At 39.0% G+C, this 24,121-nt stretch overlaps 1 protein-coding gene across 4 annotated transcripts in view; it reads right to left on the reverse strand.

Annotated features, from left to right (window-relative positions):
- NUDT12 (nudix hydrolase 12) overlaps positions 1 to 3,586 on the reverse strand; it is a 12,732-nt gene extending 9,146 nt beyond the window's left edge. Inside the window, exons 1-3 of one of the 4 annotated variants that reach the window (XM_027896950.1) lie at positions 3,406 to 3,434; positions 3,043 to 3,048; positions 2,713 to 2,929 (exon numbers count right to left, since the gene is read on the reverse strand). In XM_027896950.1, coding sequence (XP_027752751.1) covers positions 2,713 to 2,918 — 206 coding nt within the window. In that variant the 5' untranslated portion in view covers positions 2,919 to 2,929; positions 3,043 to 3,048; positions 3,406 to 3,434. Of the gene's footprint in view, positions 1 to 2,712; positions 2,930 to 3,042; positions 3,049 to 3,255; positions 3,346 to 3,405; positions 3,480 to 3,570 lie in introns of those variants that run through there. The other 3 variants (XM_027896932.1, XM_027896957.1, XM_027896941.1) reach the window with 3 other exon arrangements.
- Positions 3,587 to 24,121: the final 20,535 nt, after the last annotated feature.

Here is a 24,121-nt window from a genome sequence, read left to right on the forward strand (position 1 = left end):
TTCGCGAACGAAGAACCGGGGAAGGTCTTTCCACCTTCCAGCCTGCGCATTGGATTTTTTAGGTGAGACACAGTGTGCGCGGAACTGAGCCCACCCTTTAATCCTGAGGTTCATCTGCCGGGGCCAAGCACGCTTGGACGGTGGCAGCGAGGTCCTCAGGACGTAGATGGATTGCCTTCTGGGCTAACGAGCTCCATCTGCCCGGGGAGGGGCCCCGACCGGGAATCGAACCCGGGTCTCTGCAGTGACAGTGCAGTGAATTTTCCCCTGGACCACCGGGGGTAGCACCATTACAACTGCAATACTGATCCCTGCAGGGATCTGTTACCCACATGTTTATAAAATGACATAGATGAGGAAACATTGCCTTGTGATATATATTTCAATTCAAAAAGAAACCCAAACCAGAAATAGATTGGGCTTGACTGGGAAGTCAAAATAACACATTTAAATTTTTTGTCAGTCTTAACTCAAATGGGTAAATAAAACAGAAATGTCACTACAAAGACGAGATCGTGCAGTAGATCAGGGCCAAATTAATAATTTTTTAAAAACAGGACATGCCAGTATAATAATGTTGCTGATATACAGGTAACTGTGTATCAAGTTACAAGCAAGACCATTTTGAGATTTTAGTTTAACTTAGTAGGTTTTGAGGGAATTTGAGTATAGTTTAGAAAAGCATTCAAAATTTATTTACAAAGTTTTTTGTGCTAAAGAAACTACTACTGCTCATCCAACTTTAAAGATGAGGTTTCCTTTAGGCAAAATGTCACTTAATTTCCTATTAGTTTCCTCTCTCTCAGTCAACTGAATTTTGTTCTGATTTGTCTTCCCCCTTCTATCTGCTGAGGTTATGCGCAGAGTGCGATCAGGCTGTTCTTCAGTGTCCACAACAGTGGCCTGAACGCTTTATACTACCAAGATCTTTTTTTCCAGTCTGCAAACATAAGAAGGATCTAAAGCTGTCAGAAAGTGTCCAAAGTAGGGCCATGAAGTTGATGCCTTCATCATCTCTAGAGGGGAAGCTTGTTCAGCCTAGAAGAGAGGAGACTGAGGGGAGACCTCACCCTGGTCTGCAGCTTCCTCACAAGGGAAGAGGAAAGGCAGGCAGTGATCTCTTGTCTCTGGTGACCAGTGACAGGACCCGAGGGAATGATCTCAAGTTGTGTCAGGAAAGCTTTAGGTTGGATACCAGGTAAGGATTCTTCACTCAGAGGGGTAGCTGGACTCGGGAACAGGCTCCCCAACAGTGGCCAAGGCTGACGAGTTCAAGAAGAATTTGGACAATGTTCTCAGGCACATGGCGTGATTCCTGGTTTGTCCTATGCAGGGCCAGGAGTTGGACTTTGATGATCCTTGTGGGTCCCTTCCAATTCAGCATACTCTGCGGTTCTATAATTCTGTGATAAAATTCTATGACTGGTTTTACAGGATTATTCTCTGTAATGTTATGAAATGTAACTTTCACAGACATTCATGGTTATATAACCAGCAATTTTATTTGTCAAAATAATTATTAGGACTTAGTGTTAACTAAAATGAGACCAGTGAGGCCACAGTATCATCTCAGGAACTATACTCAACTGCCTAAGAGAACAATCCTGAAAAGAGTATTTAAAAGCAACATTCACTTTTTTTACAGCAAGCATAACTTAAAAAACTGTTATCCTATTTACCAGCTGGTAGATTCCCCCAAATCCCAGAATACTCCTTAATACACACAATCTGGCACTGAGATACTCCTCTACATGCTGGAATGTACTGATTCCTGTATAAACTACTGGCTGATCTAATGCTTTAAAATGAGCTTCAGCAGAGGTCTCAGGATTTGGTAAGACTGAAAAAAATAAGAAAAAAGGGTGGCACAATGACTGGAGGCTGTGGAATGCTATGCCTGAAGTTGCTCATAACTACAGAATGAACTAAACTTGCTTGGTTGTGTAATCAGGAGTGCAGAAAGGAATCACATTAATCAAATAGGCTTTATTAATGTAGAGCTCAGCTGAATCACATCTGACTCTAACCCTTCATTACAAGATGAATTTTCTTTGGAGTCTCAAGAAGAACACTGAAGCACTCTGCATCTTTGAGTGTCTTGAAACACTAGAACTACAACAGATGACTAGAAAATAGCAAGTTTTTGACAAGCAACGAAGACGCTTAATGTGATGCTTACTTAAGAAAGTAACAATGATATGGTCAAGCAAGAAGGAGAATGTGTATTGTTCAAAAACTAAGGTACAGCTGAAATTTATCAACTGGTAACCTTGGTAAAGGTTTGTCTGTCATGTCTGACTTAAGAGTCAGTGGGTCAAAAAAATTCTGCTCTATAACACAGATGCAAGTGGATTACAAATAAAATTTATAGAAAAAATCTAAATGGAACAATCAAACACACCAAATTTATATTCAGTATTGTGGTTGAAATGGAATGCAAAGTTTGTTGGCCTCTGAGAGGAGTGATAAGATATCCTAGAAGATCAGAAGAACAATTTTAGAGATGCTTTTAACTTTTAGAGTTTCTCAGCAAATATGGAAAGCATTATGCAACAGGAGAATGCAGACTGACACAGAGTACACCTTCCTGGGTTTTAACCACAAAAATTCTGACGTTATCTGTCAGTAAGCTTACTTTTCTGAGATGAAACTGAAACGGGCAAAAACGGATGCAAATTAGAGATTTTGAATGGGGTCTATTAAGCAGCTTACCCTTGCTCAAGAAGAACCCGCACAACCTCGAGGTGTCCATTCCTGGCACCGAACATCAGGGCTGTCCAGCCGTTCCCTGCAGCTGCATTAACAAGTGACGGGGAACGACTGAGGAGTGCTTTCAGTCTGGCTGCATCTCCCACGGCAGCAAAGTTGTGCAGCTGAGAAATCATGTCCTGGCGGAGCTTCTTCTCAAAGTCTGTCATTGTGTCAACTACGTTTTAAAAAACAAGGAAAACAAAACGCCAGAGAACATACCCACCGTTACTAAAAGGATTTAAGTAAAAGAATTAAGTTTAATGCTGTACAGACGACCCATGGTATAACAAAAAAATGCTAACACAACAGTCAAATTCTTCTCATTATTGTGTTATTCCAAAACAAATCTCTGAATAGAGTAAAATTTATCTCAACCATCAAAACCAGTTCTAAGGAAGCTTAAAGGAGAGGAAGATTTCGCCTCGAAAATGAAGCTGCTTTGAAAGTGAAAAACATATTGTTTCTCGACAGAACACACAAAAATACACACAGGGACACACGCACCCACTGCTGCTGCGACACGCAGCGACAGCTTCCAGTCCCTCAACACCCGCTCCACGCCCTTCCCAAACACAGGGACCCGTCACCGCCTCCTCCCCCACCCCGGCCCTCGGCGGCCCCGCTCCCCCCCGGCCGCTCAGGTGGCCCCGTTACCGCGCGGCCTCCGCCGGCCCCAACCGCGGCTCCACCGCCCCGGGGCCGCGTCCCTGCGGCCGCCCCGCCCCGCCCAGCCCAGCCCAGCCCGGCGGCGCTGCGGGGGAAGCGCCGCCCTGTGCGGGCCGAGGCTGGGGCTGAGCCTGGCGGTGAACTGGGCCTAACCTGGGACAGAGGCCGAGGCTGCGCCGTGTTCCCGCGGGGGGAATCGCCCGCCGCTCCCTCAGGGTTAAAGGGCAAACAGCCATTTTGTGCGCTGGGCAGGGATCTCGTAGGGAAGCGGTCGTGCTTTTGGCATTGGTTCATAGCAGAAGGCGAATGTAGGTGGCAGTGGGTTGCGCAAAGTCCTTGTAGAGCAGTGGAGCGAATGAGACCTGACAGGGGAGAGGAGTTAGCAGGGAGATCGGAATGATGTAAAGAGCCGGGAGGCAGTTTCATGAACAGTGTGTCCCGTCAGCGTTAGAAAAGCATGGGGAAAACAAGGCTATACTGGTCCTGTAGACAGGAACGTGGGGCTGTTCCAGTGCGTTTGCACCTGGAGAGTACTTAAAAAACCTAAAAGAGTAGTTTTTGAAAAGTCAAAGGGAAACTCAACGCTGAACTACAAAATGCTGCAAAACAGGTTGAAATTTTTCCAGTTAAGATTGGAATACGAAGGTTAAGCTCAATCCAGTGCTTCCATCAGTATTACATTCTCAGGTTTGCCACTTACATTTGTATTAAACATTGAATAGCTCATAAAAATCGTTGTTTTAATGTTTTATTTAAAAAATATTCCCTGTTGTTTTCTAATAATGATTGCACAATAGCTTTTTTTAAAAAGCAGCTCTCAAAAGGTTAAAAGTCCATCAAATTTAGAGCTGTAGCTCGATATATAAATATATACACACATTAATGTATATTAAAAATATGTATCTATATATAATACCTATATAATCTGTCACTCAAGGACAGTGTCATTTCTGAATCATCAGGAGTATTGCAAAAGGCTAGTGATGTATAATCAGGAATAAATAATAAAAGAAAGCATTTATTTTCTTGCTCATGGTAGGGTACATTCTCCATGTTCTGACATCATGTCAGCAATTCCCAACTTGATTTTAAGTACCTTTGGTGGGATTTGTGCTATCTCCCAGTGTATCCTTGCGAAAACAACTTACCATCTCTTATTTCAAATATCAGCAACTACAATAAATTGAATGAGAATTTTAAATGGTTGTAACATGCCAACTAGTAAGTTTGAATATGTTATTATTTTATTAGTTATTTTGCTGGATAAAATGTTAGAAATTCTTCTGAATATACAGGACTATTTATTCGCTGAGATGAATTTTCTAAGAGCAATTTAATGTTTCTTTAGAATTAAAATATGCAAACTTGCTTTGAAAGCTGTTTTTCTCCTTTGGTCTATTCAAGACCTAAGTAAAGCTCACTGAGAAGGTCTGAGTGGTGCTGGACTTGGTTGTGCCATAGTTCTTGAATTTTGTAGTAAATAAAGCCCATACTAGCCAGTATTTATTTGACTCGACTGTGTTAGCTCTTAAGTAGTGGGGAACATGGTTGTGAAGTTGTATTTGTAAGGCTTCAGGAGTCTGAGTGAGGTTGTCAGTTTGAGAGTGGAAATGGAAGATGCTTCCCTAATTTCCTCTGATTCTGAAAAAGACTCTGGTGGCTTTGTATTGATAGTGACTAATGACAGACTTTTCAAAATGCTTGCTGATTACTGCAGACAACAGTCAGGGAGTAATATCTGAATGCACTGATGCCCTTTTAATTTTGTGCTGCAGCCTTTAGAAAAAAATTGCATGTGCTGTAAAGAATGTACTTAAGTGCCATTGGGAGCACTGCAGTGTGTGGGCATAACAAGAGCTGGAGTGCCTGCAAGAAGTGAGACAACCGTGCTGCTGTCTGGCCTGAGTTACCTTTTAAATCTGTTTGAGTTAATAAACTGTGCTGAGGGAGCTATCTGAAAAAGACCTTGGTAACTCTCAGTTACTTAGGTTAATAGATTTATTAAAAATAATGTAAAATTAATTATTTTGTGTTTATATTATATGGATTTGTTAGAGAATCTGGGTTGATCCCATTTTAGTATTGGGTTTAGATTACACACAAGAATAATCTATTTTAATGCTTTACAGATTCAGTGAAACAATATCATAGAAGGTCTGCTAGTTCTTCATTTGGGCTTGTACTTCATTCTTACTTCTTAATTTCCCCGTGTTTTATGAAGGCGCTGTTTTTCAGAGAATTGATGTGCTGGATGAAGTTTAAAAGGCAGCTCTGATTTAAGTTGTTCATGAGAAAGGAAATGAAGCAAGACACTGGATGTGTGAAAGGAATACGTTGTCAAATATTTTAGTTTATGTACAATGCATTATACTGATGAGGATTTTCACACTTCTGATCTTAAAAAAAAAAATCAATATTATCTAACAAGGTTTTTTTAATTGGCACTGCAGCATTCTGTAATAATATCCTTTGGAGTTTTCAGCCAGGGCTTTGGGACAATCTAACTTGTATTTTTCCCAAGCATCTGATTAATTTCCAAGTAATTCTCCCAGAGAAATGATTGGGCAAATGCTAAAGTGCCTGATTTAGGGATGAACTGATATAAATATGAGTCTCTTGGTACTGAAGAGGTGAAACCATTTTGGTGGGAGTTTTAACTTTCTTTCTAGGAAAGAGCTGTAGTGAAGCTGTATGGTAGTAATTACTATGAAAAAATAAATCCATTTGCAGGTGTCAGTTAATTTCAGTTAACCCCCCCCAAGTACTATTAGATGGTTTTAATAGTAATTCTGGACCTCAGCTATTAATCTAGAAAATAGGGAAAATAAGCATTCTTTCAACTCAAAAGACTTTCAGTCAGCTGAACAGGAAGTCTCTTTCAGTTGTGGATTGTACTGCAATATATGCTGTGCCTGACAAGAAAAAAGGAGTGTAGCAAGACCAATTTGCTCAGAATGTGTGAAAAGTGGATGGTTTGTGATAGGAAGGTTATTGAAACATATTTTCCCCAAACAATTAATGTGAAGGTGGGAGGTAATGAGTGCGGAAACTTAATTAGTGTGCATGAGTTAATTTTTGCAGGGATAGTATGCACAGTGTGAAGAAGTGGAAAGCAGAAGCAGGATCATCAGGACTTAGCTCAGGAGGTGTTAGCTTTTCAGCAAGTGGCTTATCAGAAGGAATCACTGCTCTGGAAGGCTCCAGCTGCTTCCTCTGTGAGACTGAATGGTTGACCAGTGCCCTCTTTTCCTCTCCTTCACCTTGCTTAACTTGACTAATCTTGGTTCACTGGAGAAAGATAAAGGCAATAAAAATTTAACTGTTCAAGGATCTAGCCCAAAGTGTAACCCAAAGAGTCAACAATTACATAAAGTGTAGAAATCTGCTGGAGTCCTCGAACTTGATAGACTGTGTTAAGGCTAAACAGAAAAGAAGTAATACCTTTAGAGTGGGGATGAGGGGTTGGTTAGGGGTAATATTATAATATATGCTTTGTGGCTGATGGAAAGTTTTCTAGTTTTCTCCACATTACTCCTGTGTTTTCAGTTTTCTCCATATTCTAATTTGGTTTCGTTTGTTAAGCACTTGTATTTAACTGATTGCTTATGAATGTGACATCATGGCTCCCTGAGTTCTAGACAGGTTAATTTAGTTTCTGAAGTTTCTCAGGTGATGGCTGAATTGGTATTTGAATTGTTTAATAAGGGTTGGTTAATAAAAATGGTTTTATTATCTGTCAGTGTCTGGTCTACAAATACTTGATCATGATCAGTGAAATAATATTTGCAGCAAATTTGAGTTGAAATAGCTCTTACTCTTTCTATTCTGTAGACTGCTAGCTGAGGTCTAGAGTTATTATTAAAAACATCTAATAGTATTTTTTAACAGAAATTAGCTGGTATCTGCTAATGATTTTTTAAAAATTATAATTATCTTCATGCATCTTGTTTTGAATTCAAAGGATGATTTCCCTTAAATTAAAGGGGAGTTTAAAACTAGGAAGCTAGTTTTACAGATTTTGGGAAAAAAGTCTCTTTTTACATATCCATGGGATATGGTAGAGCCAATACAGGGATAAAAATTGAAATTTCCAAAGCAGGTTTCATAAGAGTGTTCCTTCTCTGGGTTAATTCTTTGCCTTGATAGTATCCACTGTCTGTGTAATACATGAGGCAGGAAACATGCACATTTTTTTAACTTTTTAAAAAAAGACCTCATTTTGTTTCCAGAACACAGAGGATCTACCTGCACTGTAACAAAAATACTACTGTGAGAAGACAGTATGTGGTGATGTCATGGGAGACCTATTTTAATCTATATGGGTTAAAGTGGCATTAATTATGACACTTTCTAATTTTAGTGTTTTATTTTGCAGTATTCAAAATCTGTTTACGAGGTTTTGGTTTCTTTTTGTTTGGGTTTTTGTGTTTACTTGTGAAACTTTTCAAGTTCAGCTTAATCTTTCTTTGGAGGAGCAGAAAAGAAGTAGTTTGCATTTTCAGCAGTAAAAGGATCCACCAGAAGGATTTTTGCTGACTCTGCTAGTGATATAGGTGGAGATGATCCTTGAATGGAGTGATACCAGAAAGAGAGGAAACACAGTGTTATCACTGAGTGCTCCATGTAAACAGGGAAGTAGATTGGTTCCTTTTTGGGAGAGCAGCCTGCTACAGCAGCTAGATTTGGGAATAAGCACTGTGACTGGAGGAACCCCTTCTGCTACAGTAGCTTATGCTGGGATCCCCCCAGTCCCTCCAGTTCTCTGACACCACAGCCCAGGAGCACCCACAGTCTCAGTCTGACTCCCATGGCTGGCACCTCATTCCATTCACACACACACACACATGCAAGTCCTCCCCAGTACCTAGCACTGAGGCCTTGTAGCACACACACACAGAGGACAGTGAGATTGTGCAGAAAGGTGAGAGAAGTCTTGATAAGATGATGTAAGAAGATGAGACAGACTGTGGCCTTCAGGAGCAGGTCTTAGCCAGATGAGTGTACTGACCTATCTGATTTTAGAGGAAACAGGGCCCCTTTTTACTCTTTCTATCTGTCTTGTCTCTGTTCCTTCCTGCTCTGCCTTCCCCTGCTTGTCCCTCCACAGCTCTGTAGATTCCCTCACCCCACACAATTTAAGGCCCCCAAGTTTGCAGACTGACCAGTTGCAAACTCAAGGTGAGTTTTTCTTGAAGTGGCAGCTGTAGATGCTTGATAGTCCAGCAGCTGTTGTGACTAGTGGGGTTTGTTTCTTGTCATGGTCTCCGTGTTTGCTTTGTCAGGTGTGTGTCTTAGTATATTTTGCTTCCTGGCTTACCACTGATCACTCGGTTTGCCAGTCAAGTTCCAAATCACGATAATCTCACTGGAATAAACATTCCTGCACTCTCATATGCCCGCATCAGTTAGTGTGACTGACCAGGTTTGGTTCTTATCACCACCTCCTTTATCATTTGGTGGTCAGGTTTGTGTCCCTGTATCTTCCTGTGTATAGCTTACCCCACAGAAAATGGGTACTTTACCAAATACCCTTAAAAATTCTGACATTCATTTCTACATACCCTTACTGTAGCCGTCATGGAACTTTTTGTATCCACCAGCCTAAACTCTGTCCATCTCCTGGATCTGCTTTTATCTGCAGTGTTGATTCTTACTACAAATTTCATGCTCATTATACTGCTTTCCTCTTCCTCACTATTGTTCATCTTATGCAACTTCTTTCATAATTTTGTCCTACCCAATCACAGTTAAGTCTTCAATGTAGTTACTTAAATTTTCTTTTTTTTTTTTTTTTTCCCTCAGATAGTTTAGCTTGTTTTCAGTCTGGTACTTGCTCAGTTTGTTTAATCCAAGATGTCTATCACTTCTTTGTTAGTGATTAAAACATTTCTTATGGTGTTAATGAATGCAGGAACTCTTCTTCAGACCTGCTTTCAATAATTTGCAGGATATGTTAGTGGTGGCATTGGTAGTTATTAACAAAGGGATTCTAACAAAGGGATTAAAAAAAAAACCACTTTTTTTTTTTCAACATTATTATCTTTTAGCATTTTTAGCGTTCTCTAGCAAGGACCTCTGGAGCTTAACTTCAAGTAGTTTGGAAAAAAACACACTTTTTTCCCTGTGGTGGTGTTTTTACTTTGGACCTGCCACCTACTATTCTCTTCTGATTCTTACTGTATTGGAAGGGCACAAACAGTCATTTCCCATTTACCTATTTTATGTCATTCATAGTATATAAGACATTCTGTCTTTTCTCCAAAAGAAACAGCTGAACCTAAGTGTTGCCATCACTGTATGACTGCTGATTCTAATCTTTTCTTAACAGGTGTAGTTTATATACCCATGCCGTTTTAACATTGCCCACGTCCTTGTTCTGTCAGCCCAGTCCCTAGCATAGTGGCTAGAAGAAAGAACTTACCTAAAATTGTGTGGTGAGTTGACTTTGGCTGGATGCCACGTGCCCACTGAAGTCACTGTCACTGCGCTCCTCAGCTGGACAGGGGAGAGAAAATATAATGAAATGCTTGTGGGGTGAGATAAAGATAGGGACAGATCACTCTCCAGTTACTCTCATGGGTAAAACAGACTTGACTTCGGGAAATTAGTTTAATTCACTGCCAATCAAACCAGAGAAGGATAATGAGGTAAAGCCAAATCTTAAAAATAAGTCTCCTGCCTTCTTCCTGAGCTTAACTTTATTCCTGAGTTTTTACCTCGTCTTCCCAGCAGTGCAGTGGGACAGGAATGGGATTATGGTCTCTGCTGATACGTCTTCCTCAGGGGAGGGACTCTTTCCTGTCCTTCAGTATGGGATCTCTCCTATCGGAGACAGCACTCCTTGTACTTCTCCAGAATGGGTCCTTCCCACAGGCTGCAGTTCTTCATGAACTGCTCCATCATGGTCCCTTCCACGGCCTGCAGTCCTTCAGGAATGTGCTCTGCTCCTGCCTGGGTCCCCGAAGTGGTCAAAGTGCTGCCAACAAACCTGCTCCAGTGTGGGCTTCTCTCTTCATGGGGCCACAAGTCCTGACAGGAGCCTGCTCCCGCGCAGGCTTCCCACAAGGTCGCAGCCTCCTTCAGGCATTCACCTGCTCAGCCATAGGATCCTCCATGTGCTGCAGGAGGATCTCTGCTTCACCATGGAATTCCATCGGCTGCAGGGGCATAGCTGCCACACTGGAAGCTGCTGGGGAATCTCTGCTCTGGAACCTGGAGCACTTCCTCTCCCTCCTTCTTCACTGACCTTGTTTGCAGAACTGCTTCTGTCACATGCTCCTCTCTCCGGCTGCAATTGCTCTTGTGCAGTAACATTTTCACCTTCCTAAATCTGTTGTCCCAGAGGCACCACCACCATTGCTGATGGGCTTGGCCTTGGCTGGTGGTGGGTCTGTCCTGGAGCCAGCTGGCACTGCCTCTGTTGGACAGTTTCTGGCAGCTTCTCACAGAAGCTGCACCTGTAGCCCCCCCTGCTACTAAAACCTTGCCATGGAAAGCAAATAGAGCAGAAACAAGTCCTCAGTTTGATTCTTGAGATCTGCCCCAAAAGTTCATCAGTGCTTTTATTCCCACTATCTTTTTTGGAATATCTTTTTTTGTTTCAAAAGTGATGAACTTTAGTGATGAACTTTTACCTGGAATTCAGCCTTTAAGATCAATCACTGGGAAGGAAGATTTTCCTTCCAACTCAGTATTCTGAGGAGCAGTATAAGCCAACCATGGGGATAGCACGGCTTGCCTACTACTCCTGAAATTATTAGTAGATTTAGGGCCATGTTGTATGTTTAAATATATAAACATATAATTACATAAATTATCCCCCCCAAACACATGCATATATAAACTTACAAAACTAAAGTACATACATGTACCAGTTTGAATTTCAGAAATAAAATTATTCTCAGTTTTTCTGCATTTTTGTCTATATAGAAACCTAGGCTAATTCCAAAGACAGTTGCAAAGGAAACATAATAGTCTCTGTTTCATTGGATAATGGCCCTCTCAGATAAAACTCCTAGCATTCTATTGCTACTGTAGAGCTGCAGACCTTACTAAAATAATAAAATCCCACAACATTTTACTAGGTCTACTTTCTAAAGAATAGTAGAACCTATGTCTTTAGTATGTCATGAATTTCTGTGCTAGGTTTATTGGCTTAAAAAATAAACATGATTTTAATAAATTCGTGATTAGTTGGTTTACTGCTTAATTTTTATTCTGTGAAAACCTCTTAAGAAACACATACAGGATCCTAAACAAACACTTCCAAAACAGCAGATAGAAAATCTTGATTCTTTATTGTGATTATTCTGTGTGTTTAGAAAAGCATGAGAATAAGACAATTATGCATCTACTGCCAGAAGAAACTGAAACAACTAGTGTGTTTAAAATAGTTTAAAAAAATCAGTGTTGATTATGTATCTTTCTTATAGGCTAGGGAAAATTAGCTGTACAAAACTGGTGTTTTAAAGCTATTGAGCAAGAAACAAAATTAACATCAACAGCAGATGGCAGTGCAAGCAAGAGCAGTGGTTCTGATGTGAGTAGTCAGCTAGTGAGTATATATATAATATATATATATGTATATATAATTTCATCTCTTCCACAAAAATCAGCAATGGCTTATGATTTTGGGGTAAATATTAATGAGATATTGGCCAAATTGAAAGAAATCTCTTGTTTCAAGAGGTTTGACCTGCTGAAAATGTGAAGTAGAAGGTTTTGTGAAGTTATTTTCATAAGGAAGCTTGTATTTTGCTGTATAAAATAGCAAGCTTATTGTGTGCTTCCTTTTAGATGGAATTGTAAATGATTGTATAAAGTTTATATAAGGATAAATACAGAAAATGAACAAAAGTAAAAGCGGATAAAGTAAGTATGATTATAAAATTTCAGGCATGTCAGCATCACAGTCCATGATAGTTCTGGTGCCATTATCACAGATTTGTTATATCTTTGCTAATGCAATGCTCTTTGTCAAAGGTCATGAATCTGTTGATATTTTAGAGAGCATTTAAAAAAACATTACTGAAGCAGTGTATCCTAAAGACCATATTTTGGCATCATCTCATGTTGTTGTGCTAAATTACATTTAAACATTTCGTTACAGAACAAATTGCTAAGCTTATTAATTTTTTACTTAATTGACCTTAGTGCATTTTACTGCTATTTATGACAGCTTAAACTTCTGCCAGTGTTTTAACACCTTGTAGAGGAGATAATGCAGAGATTAGATTGCTGAGGTTCAGCGTGCTTGTGTTTCTTCTGTTAGTTAAGAAAAAGTTTTAAGCTTAAAAATCATTCCAGCAGTAGAGAGTGACAGTATGCAGAGAGGACAAGACCAGGTCCCACTGATGACTGACCCTGGAACACCCCTCAAGCATTGTTGTGAGGTTCCTGTAGAAGCTTGCTGTATGTTGGTGAAGTTCACCCACTGTGCTTCTTAGAGGAGAAAACGAGTGAAATTGCTACAAAAAATATCAAAGTTAAAAGGAGCTTAGAATGCTATCTTTAGAAGTCACAGGACATTTTCTGGCACTAGTGCAGTCTGTGTATGTTAACACGGCTTTTTGACTGTAGTATCATTGAAGGAGTGAATTAAACCATATTGTTTCTGGTTTGTCTAATCATGACTTCCCATCTAATCATGATGCCCTGAAGTCTGTGGACCACTGTCTACCTTAATTACACCTTATCTAGTAATATGGAGAAGGTTGAAGGAGTTCAGAAGAAAGATGTAATACAAGAGCATTGTGTCTGAAAGTGGTCCTCCTACGTTATCAAAGGTGTCAGCTGATCCTTAATATTCTGCTTTGAATTCATATTGTCAGAGTTTTCAGAAGTTGGCAGATTAATATGTTTTGCTAGAAGTTTAAGGGTCTCTAATGATTTCATCGAGACAAGAATTAAAAAGACTTTAATGAAGTGTCTTATAGATGATCAGGTTTTCACTAAAACTTTACCCACAGAAATCTAGGACTTTATCGACTCTAGCCCTTAGTAATCTATGTATTAAAGCACAGCTCTTTTCAAATCAGTGTAATGAATTATTTGTGCACATTTAAAGCAGACCTGCTTTCTTGGATTGTTTTGTATTGAATTTGCGTTGCAGGTAAAGCATCTTTTGCATATAATTAAATCTATATTTGTTGGCTGCTTTGTTGACTGAGTTGAAACTGAGTTTAAAAGGCAAAAAGTTAAAAGTATACAAATCTGTTACTTTTTTTTTTTTTAATAGAGATAGAGATACTCTTTTCATGCATGAAATATAACAAGTGAGAAAGCAGGGTATGCTGTGTTTTGAGTTAGGCTTTTTCAGTTGTTTTAACTAAATAGCTGAAAAAAAAATTTTTTTGACTTTAAGGAATTTCAGAGTTTCCCCAGAATTACTAAACTTGCTTTTACCTATTTCTTTAGTGGTGTTTTTGATCAGGCAAAGAGTGTGTCTGTCAGGCCTGTTAGGTCTTCTCGAGCTTTTAAAATAACTGTCTCTTTAGTAAACTCTTAATTGCAGCATCAAAACCCACTTGAAAGCTAGATTAAACTCTCTGGTTATGAGCATGGCTCCAGTTAGACTGCTGGTGCCTGAACTAGTTTAGGTAGAACTGGCAGTGTAACCTAACCAGTGCGATGCTATTCATGTTGCACTGAGCATTTGAAGTGATATTTGGGATCTATGAAAGAATTGAATGTTAGTACCTATTTGTGTCAAACGAATCCCAGCAACAAATAGTGTATATGAATCACTGGGGAAAAAAAAAAAGGTTAATCATGTGATTTTTTTTCCGAGTGCAGACAAATTAGGAGAGGTGTTACAAACATGAATAAGACAAGGTAGGAGAGGTATTACAAACATGAATAATTGTTGACCATTGCAAACCAGCGGCAGTCACTAGAGGGTTCTCATGAGACACGAAAGAGTACTAACCAGCAAATCACTCAGATTTCTGAAGAGCTTAAAGCAAACAAAAATACCATCTCCCAGAGAAAAGGATTTTGTGTTTAAACAAATAAATTTTTCATTGTATGTGCTAGTTCAATTTTATATCAAAACATGATTGTTTGCAATACAGAAGCTAGGGAGTCTGTATTTGTCTGGTTTTGTATATGTGTAAGGTAGTGACACCAAGAGCACTTGTGTATACACAGTACAGAAAACCTGGTGCTTTTCTCATTCTACAAAGCAAGCAAAATACGCTGAAAGAGAGCAAAGCAATTTGTATGTTTTTTGTCTCTCTATATGCACATATGTATGATATGCATTTGCTCTGGGTACATGTATTAGTTCTAAATAGTTCTAAATTTGTCATCTGAATTTTAAAATCACTATCTCAAACATGTACTGAATCTGTGCGGTATCTGATCTTAAGTGTGAGTTACTCTTCCTTTGCAAATACAACCTTATGTTGTTTTTGAAATATTAGTTCAGATGATTTGTTTAATTGAAATCTGACACAAAAAAGCACTTGCCAGGGAAAGCGTTTCCTTATCATTACTATGGAGAGCCAAAAGATGGAGACGAAAATTTTCAGGATAAACCCAAGTTAAGGTACCCTTTATATATATCTGAATATAATGAATATTCAGATAATCTCACGTTAGGCTTAAAAACCGTGAAGATATTTACCTTAGATATTTGCATTGATTACAGGAAAACCGTGGAAGAAATTCCAAAGGAGGTGAGGTGTTTATTAAAAATCCCAAAGCCAAATAACCCCCCGAAACCCACCATAATCAGTAATTACTAAATGTTTACAAAACATGTTTATTTTACAGCAGAGAAGGCATTTCAGATGGATAATAGACATTGGAACTAGAAAGCTAGGTATGAAAGGATAAAAATTTTGCTCAGCAGCCTAAGAGGCCTAGAGATACACCATCTATAACGCTGTTGCTGCTGCTTTTGAGAACACACGCAGGATCATTCTCAAGGAGAAAAGACAATGCAGAAAGAATCGCGTCTCGTCGATATCACCTGGGGAGTCTTTCTGCTGTGCCTTCTACAACTGGACTTGTCTGTCCCGTATTGGCCTTTTTAGCCATCAGCGTGCTTGTAGCAAGCGTGGGTAGAGCTCCTCTCAAATCTTCGTTCGCGAAGCCTTGCCATGATGACAAGTTTAGAAATGATGTAACACCCATAAGAGAGGAGCAAAGCAATTTGTAGCTTATCTTTAGGACCATATTTTGTACAATTGAAAATGATAATTTTCAGGAACATTGTCATTATGCTGTAATATTGAAACAATAGCTGTAACAGTATTAGTACATATAGTTTTACTGGTTAGCCATTTGAACTATTATAAAGACAATCTTGTAATCAATTACTATGGGAAAACAGATTTTTTAAAAACAAAGAATGAAGTTCATTCTGGTTTTGGAAACAGTTCAAGTGCTGCATGCTGCCAAATAAATACATTCATAAAAACAACTGCATGCAGTTCTGTCTGAAAAACTGGTAATAGCATAAAGAAGACACCTCATTTTGTCAAAGGCAGAAAAATCTTTTTTTACTGGAGACGTGCGAAGCGTACCTCTATCTGTCAACTCATTTTAAGTACATAGACCTCTAAAACTAGGCCTTTTTGTCCTGTTAGTATAATTTAGAAGGCTAACATGGCTACTTACAGCCTTTAGTAGGAGTTAGTCAGATACTAACTTCTCTTTGGTTGGTATGAAGGTTTACAGAAATTACAAGAATTCTACCATCTCAGAGAATATCAGTCTGACACAGGCACAGGGCAAAGCAGCTGCAAACTTTTCCATGTATATCCAATGTAGGTGTATCCCTTAACCTTATGTAAGACATCTGCCAGTCCCTGTGTCCTGTAAGGGTGTATTTGCTCTGAATCCTTCCATCTATTTGGGATCATTACCTTGAATTTTATTTTCATTGCTTCTATCTCATGCAGAATCTTGAATTTGCTTACAAATCCTTTTTAAGATATACTTATTGTTTTCTTGTTTGATTGGGGGTTTTTGTTTGTTTCTGGTTTTGAATTTTTGTTTGATTTTTACATTGGTTGGTTGGTTTGTTTTTCTCCTTAGTATGGTTAAGAGTAGTCCTTGGCTGGTGAGTTTCGATCCTTTTTTCTTCTCTGTTGTAATTTCTGGACTTCCTGGTTGTCATTGCTTTGTATTCTAGCTACATCAGGAAATCCAGACAAAATCATGTTGCAAGTATTGTGCAAACTACATTAAAATTGTGCTAGGCAAAGGAATACTGCAGTGTGACTGCAGAAGATGGATAGAGTTTTGAGATTCCATGTGTCTAAGAGAGGTGTTTATGGATTATGAGTATCTTGTTAATTTAGAGATGGCATGATTGACCTTGATTACAACAGAATTCTCATGAAACCGCGTACTACCTGCACAGTAATAGCATTGTGACAATCTGTTTAATTCATCTCAGTGTGTTGAGCTGCTGTGTGGCATGAAATGCCTGAGAAAATAGGGAAGACTTCATTTAATACAAGGTTTGTCTTGCATTTACAGTAAAGCCAAGAAAGGGTTTGAATAGTGAAAAATGTTTTTGCTTGTTGATTTGGTTGTTTTGTTGTTTTATTTTGGGTTTTTTGGCCACTAGAGGGTGCACAATGCACAGGAATTGGAAGCAAAAAATCCTTTGCTACTTGCGCCAGAGCCCAGAAAAACATGTCTGAGGAACATTCTATGTTTAGAATTTCAGGAAGCATTCAGAGGTTCCCAGAGCATTTCGCTGAGTGTCTAAGTCTGCAGGTGTCTGTGCTGAGGATGGATTTAATGATAGCTTTCTTTACCCAAGTCATCTAAAAAACAGAGCATCACTGTTTTTGTAAACCTAAGATATGCTTAGAACTCTTCTCTAAGAGCACTAGAAGAAAAGAAGAATTTGTTTACTATTATAGTTTTAAGTATTATTGCCTTTTGTGCTCTGAAATTTGTAGGTGTTTACATGAAATACAATACCTGAATGATTGGAGTTTGCCTGTAAAGTTTCTGTAAGAATCTCACTTTTACCTACTTATTGGAGCTCAGGTTGCATTTCTGTAGGGAGCATTGGTAGAATGAAAAATTTAGGTGCAATAGCAGCTGATTCATTGGTCTATCAACCCTAAAACACTTTTTTTTTTTTTTTTAATTACTGAGCAATTTGAATTATTGAGTGTAGTTTTTTGATCTCTTGGGTTTGGTCCTCATTCCTGCATTGCGTCCAAGTACATGTTGTGTGGTTTTGCTCTTTAGTCGTGTTGCTTTTCTGAATTTAATTTGTGTTCCAGAAACACATTAAATAAGAAATTAGGACCAAGGTTGCCCAAAATATTAACAGATTTTTTTTTTGTCTTTACACTGGTTGATATAAGATGCTCCAGGCACCCTTTAATACTTGATTTTCCACTTTTCAGCTAATTGAAGGGTCTCTGGTGGCAGCAAGAGATATGCCCAGAACCAGCTGGAAGATATGTGAAATGTAGGGCTACATGGAGTGCTCATTTTCTTCTGGTATTCTTCAGAGACCAATATCTTTGGTCTGAGAACATCAGCTCTAGAGGATATCATACATCATAACAATGGTATGAGGGCTGGTAGCAAATACTGTCTGGGTCATCTCTGTGCACTCTGTTCTTCAGTGTTGTCAGTAAGGATAATTGTGAGGGAACTATGGTCGGATGGGTTGTGCACACACAAGTTATATTTGTATCTTCCCCTTTGCTATTTTGGTCCAAGAGTGCCCCTGGTGGTGCAGTGGCTAAACCGCAGTGCTGTCAACGCCGAGACCCGGGTTCGATTCCCGGTCGGGGCCCCTCCCCGGGCAGATGGAGCTCGTTAGCCCTGTAAGGCAATCCATCTACGTCCTGAGGACCTCGCTGCCACTGTCCAAGCTCGCTTGGCCCCGGCAGATGAACCTCAGGATTAAAGGGTGGGCTCAGTTCTGCGCACACTGTGTCTCACCTAAAAAATCCAATGCGCAGGCTGGAAGGTGGAAAGACCTTCCCCGGTTCTTCGTTCGCGAAGACTGGCCATTACTTTACTTACTTATTACTTGGTCCAAGGGCAGGTCCACTTTCAGCCTGTGTCTTGGCACCTTTGTTTTCCCGGAGCCAGCTATCAGGGGTGCCTTCTGGCAGTGCCTTTTGTAAAAAGAAGGAAGTGCAATTAAACAAAAGTGAAAAAAAAAGGAGTACTTTGACTAAACTGTGTTACACAGTTTGATTATTTCAGTAAAGGTAAAGGTTATGCCTTTCCCTCCCACTCCATCCTCTGTGTAGTTAAATTCCAGACCATCTGGTACTATGAATATCTCTGTTAAACTTCACAGAGATCCCTGAGCAGCAGAGAAGAGTTAAGTGGTCATGGAATTGGTCCACATCTTTACCACTTTGCTTAAAGGCTTACTGTACCTAACACATCGTTATGCAGTGTGTAAATTCTGAGCTAAAGCACCTCTTCCAGGGCTAAAAGAGCAATCAATTTTCATAAAGCACTGGTTCTGCAACCATTCTTTGGAGACGGCCAGCTTCTGTTAACCAATGCCACATGTAGTGGGTTTCTTGATATGGAATAGATCTCTGAGTAGACCACATTTTTTTCATGTAAAACTTTAGGACATAATTGCATATGGCTTTCATCACTATCATCTTATAATGCATTTTAATTTGTCTTATGAAGTTGAAAGGCTCTGTTTGCCCTGACCAATAATCTTGAATCATTCAGGCCACTTGTTTTAGATTGTTTGAAATACTTTATAAGCAGCTGCAAGTACTAACTACATCCCTGGAAGAAAAAAAAATCAAAACAATAGTAAGTCCATTAAAGACTCTTAATTATATGCACCATTTTATCGTGAGGATAAAGCAAAGGGAGGGAATAGAGACAGGGAAGATGAAAGCAGGAGACGCATTTTCAGCATGTTAGACAAAAATGATTGAAGAAGATTCAAGAAAATTCTTCACTGCTATGCTTCCCTTCCTGTTTGGAGGGTGGAGGAAGAAAGCATTTCTTGTTCCCTTCTGAAAAGAGGCAGAGGTTGTCCTTTTGCAGATTTTTCTTCTTTTTTTTTAATGTCAAGATTTGTATTAAACTGTTTTAGGAGTCACAAAGTATCAGGAAAATAGAGAAAAAGCTGCCAAAAATATAATTTAGGAGAAAGGAGAGGGGGAAGCAAATGCAGTAATACCATTTTCACCTATAAACATGTATGCTTATTTTTTCCCCATTCCATCTTTCTTCTGCTCGCACCTGCTTCACACTGTTTGTCTTTTGCTTATTCTGCCATGATGATTCATGAACACACTGCATGCTGTTTTTCAGGATTTTAATATGTGGCTCAAACACTGACAGCACTTTGGAAAACTGTCCCTGGAGCTGAGTTAGACATCAGAATTAGAAAGGTCATTCTTCTGATCGTAGTGTTATGTGGCTGTTGGAGCTGAAAGGGTACAGGGGAGAGTCCTTCTTTCAGGGAATGAACTCTACTGTGATTATGGAACTGATTAAGCTTCAGTGACCTCTCAACTGTCTTTCTAGGGAGCCATGGTCTGGCATTCCTAAATAGTGTGAAGTCTAAATGGCATACGATTCTCAAAACCTGAAAGGCCATATAACTACAATATCTAAATTAAATGTGGTAAGCCATACAAATGTGTACCATCTATTCTATGCAGTTTCTCCATACACTTCCAAATTGGAGAGTTATGGAAAGAAAGCATCTGAAGACAATGAAGGAAGGGCCAGTGTGGCTTTGTGTGGTCCATCAATACCACTGAGAGGCTGCTTTTTCCAACTACAGTGGTGCTGCAAAGTGTTTGCAGGATGACTGAGAATTATAAACTGTGATTCTAGATTAATAAGAAATGTTAAGAAATGTCATATTTTTGATGCATTGCTAATAGTTTTGTGGGCAGTTCTTTCCCTGAACGGGATGGCTTTTTTACCATATTTCTTGAGTCGTGTTGGGTTTTACCCCATGCAGATCAGAATGCTTCAAGCATGTCATCTGTTGCACTCCTGTATTTTGTGTAATTGATTCTATAATTAGCTGTGTCAAACATGTGCTTAGTGAACCTGTTTTTTTGAAGTGCTTGCTAAAAGGATGTGACTTATCATGTGTTTTATAAGCATAGAGATACTGCCATGTGCTTCAGTTTAAGTGAACATTTGCAAGTTGATGGTGTAACATTTAAATTACTAGTGCGATAATTGCACCAAGAGGTCCCAAAATGTAATACTAACAAATGCTATGGCTAAATCATTTTGCTAACATGAAGAGGACATCTGGCCAAGCAGGCACAGTCTATATAAATTCCAAATTTTTATTATTTAAGTCTATGCCTTCTGCAGAGAACCACATGTGTTTCTTGACCCCTTCTACATAAACATATGCGTTCTATGAAGTCATTTAATGTCTGACTCTGTAAGATCCCAAATAATCTACAACTAGATAATAGAAACTGCAGAGCACGTTGTAGAAAAATACCCAAAATATTATTCTAGTGAGACCTTTTAGTTGGCTATTGCTTTTCACATCAGAGGATAAGGTATTTTGCTGGTGGCTGAAGTGAAATCTATATCACCTTTGTCAAATTATGGCAGTGTTGTTAGAATTAATTAGCTGACAATTTTTAACTTTTTGAGATCCTTAGGTTAGATGCTGTAGAAGTGAAATAATTGATTTATGCTTGTAAGAAATTTTGGTCATGGTAAATGAATAAAAGATCATGGTAAATCATTATGTAGAAAATCTATAAAAATCATGATTAAAATAGAGGAATCAACAGGTGTAATATAATAACCTAAGATTACTATCAAGATGTAGTATTTTTTTAGGTCTTTGACATGTTTACATGGGGGGAAAAAAGTATCCTTTTTTTTTTTTTGCTGAACACAGCTGTTATCCACTTTATTTCAAAAAATGTGAATATTGCAAAATTTATTAAAACTGGATCATTCCTATGACTGCTGATATTATTTTTATTAAGAATGCATATGGCCAGAGCATGTAAATTGCCTTATGATTAATGAGAAGAGGCAGATGAATATTTTTGACATGTAGCTGCCTTCACTAAACCTGATTTTGCATTAAAATACCCATAACCAACTTGTTACAGGACAATTTAATGTAATACTATTATAAATGAGCTAAATGAGCTCTGTGTTAGAAGTGGAACCTGCAACAGACCCAGTCTTTCCTCCTGCCTACTCTATCGTGCTTTTCAGAGGGAGATTGCATATTGCAGGCAGAGTCTTCATAGCCTCACTGAAAATATTAGTTACAGTCTCCTCTCTAGTGTGAGATTGGAGTTAGACTTATGAGAACAGGCTTTATTTTTCAGACTTGCCTCCAGAAAGGAAAGGTGCTCATAACCATTCATCTTTTCTCTTTCCAGAAGAAAAACCTGTAAAGTTCCCATTCTGTGACTGTTACACTCACTCTACACCTCACCTCGTAATTCTCTGACACAGAGATTGACTGGAACACATTATTAGCACAGCTCTACGATATGTCTCTGGCTTTCATCTCTGATGAGAATGATACCAGGTTACTGCACTGGCAGCCACATCTGTATGTCTTAGAGAGAAATCCAGACTCAGAGAAAGTTGACTGAAGGTATGTTTCCAAGGGCCGGACTGGCAGGAGGGTTGCATCCATCACAGTTGCCCTGTCTAACCATCATATAAATACACATATATACACATATGTCTTGTGGCTGTGAAAAACCACATGCCTTTCCTGGAGCTTTGCAGATTGAATTCTTGTACATCACCATTCAGGTAAGTTGGAAAGCTTTTGCAAGCAGGGAGTGGAACTCAAAAAGAGAGCAAGTCAAACTATCTCTTGAAAAGGGCTTTTTAGAGCATACTTTTTTTTTTAAGAGTTTTTTACTCTTTGGAACAAAAAGTATGCTGAATTATGTCAGGCATAAATGGGTATAATTTGTGAGTACAAAGAAACACAAGCAAGTTTGTTGACTCATTGCAGTAGTGAGACAAGTAATAATTTTAGCTAGATTGTAATGAAAGTTGTCGTGTCATGGTCACCCCCCTCCCCCCAGTGAATTAATTATCTGATTAGTCAGAAAGGATAAATAATTCCCTTACATTTGCATTCCTTTTTGTCAAGCAGTATGGATTTTTCCTTCATATACACAAAGAAAGAAATGCAACTGGCTAATAGTGAAATCACTGAGCATCCTTAACTATAAAAAGGACCTTTTAAAACCAGAACTAGAGGAGGGTTCTGCACACAAAATCTGCACACAAAAAAATCTGAATTTCCTACCAGAGTAAAACAGCATGCTTATTTTTGTCCATAGAGGTCTTTTTCTATCCAGGAGAAGAAAATGAAGATGTGTGTATTTGCTTTTATATATACACCCATTCCATCTTGCAGGGTAGGTGTTGTGGCAGCATTCCATGGGAGGAAAGGCAGATTCAGAACATCTGTACAAGAATGTTTTTTATTCATTCTAGAATGCATTTGACCTGATACTTATATTTAATTCTTTAATCTACAAAGAATTTTATGTCTGTAATCTTTGTCTCCTCCCTTTTTGAAGAGAGTTCTAGAAGAAAGACTGGGAATTGAAAAGGAAATGATTTATTATTATTGTGTATTGGCAAAGTATTTAAGCACATCTTTAGTCCAAGCCAATTTGGAGGGTGTTGGTACAAGGCCACCCCAAAGAAAGTAACCTCTGATTTATGGTAAAGCCATATTGTGACTGGTAGTTTTAAATACAGTGTAGATCTTGGAGGAGGCAAAACACTTGATGTTCAGCTTAACAAGACTTGCTTCTGGCTTGAATTAAGATCAAGAAGAAGCAGGAGATATTGGAGGGGCTATTATTATCATTATAATAGAGTCATTCAGGCAATCTTATTTAATTTGATTTATTTTGTTTTCTGTTATACTTTCAGTTACCTTTCAGACATATGATTCTTTTTGTTTGGAGTCTAATCCGTACTTCATTAAATCTAATCCACTTGCATTTGAATAGTTCTGGACATGTTTTGCATTGATATATGTCATTGGGATGTAAGAAACAGGACTTCAAAACACCCTCTGGGTCATCAAGCACAGACCTTTGTTATCACAGCTGAGCACACCTAGGATCCTGTTCATCAGCTTATCCAACTGTAATTTAAAAACAAACTTATTTTTTCTCCTGCGTATATAGGGTCTAAATTTGAGTGTTCTGAAGGTCAGAGGGTAGGAACTGGAGAATCTGTTCTTTTACCTGATGTGAAACTAGTGCTAAACATAACATCTGTCTTAGAATATGTATTTCCACAGATAGAATCATAGAATCATAGAATAGATTGGGTTGGAAAAGACCTCCAAGATCATCAAGTCCAACCCCTGATCCAACTCCAATTACTATAGCATGGCACTAAGGGTCACATCCAATCTCTTTTTAAAAACCTCCAGGGATGGTGAATCTACCACCTCTCTGGGTAGGCCATTCCAATGCCTGATTACACTCTCTGTAAAGAATTTCTTCCTAACATCTAACCTAAACCTCCCCTGGCAGAGCTTGAGCCCATGTCCCCTTGTCCTATTGTTGGTTGCCTGGGAGAAGAGACCAACCCCCACCTGGCTATAACCTCCCTTCAGGTAGTTGAAGAGAGTGATGAGGTCACCTCTAAGCCTTCTCTTCTCCAGACTAAACAACCCCAGCTCCCTAAGCCTCACCTCATAGGACTTGTGCTCAAGTCCCTTCACCAGCCT

Source organism: Empidonax traillii, unplaced genomic scaffold, assembly GCF_003031625.1.
Source record: "Empidonax traillii isolate 1590-97213 ecotype Southwest subspecies unplaced genomic scaffold, ASM303162v1 scaffold18:size2335232, whole genome shotgun sequence".
Lineage (NCBI taxonomy): Eukaryota > Metazoa > Chordata > Aves > Passeriformes > Tyrannidae > Empidonax > Empidonax traillii.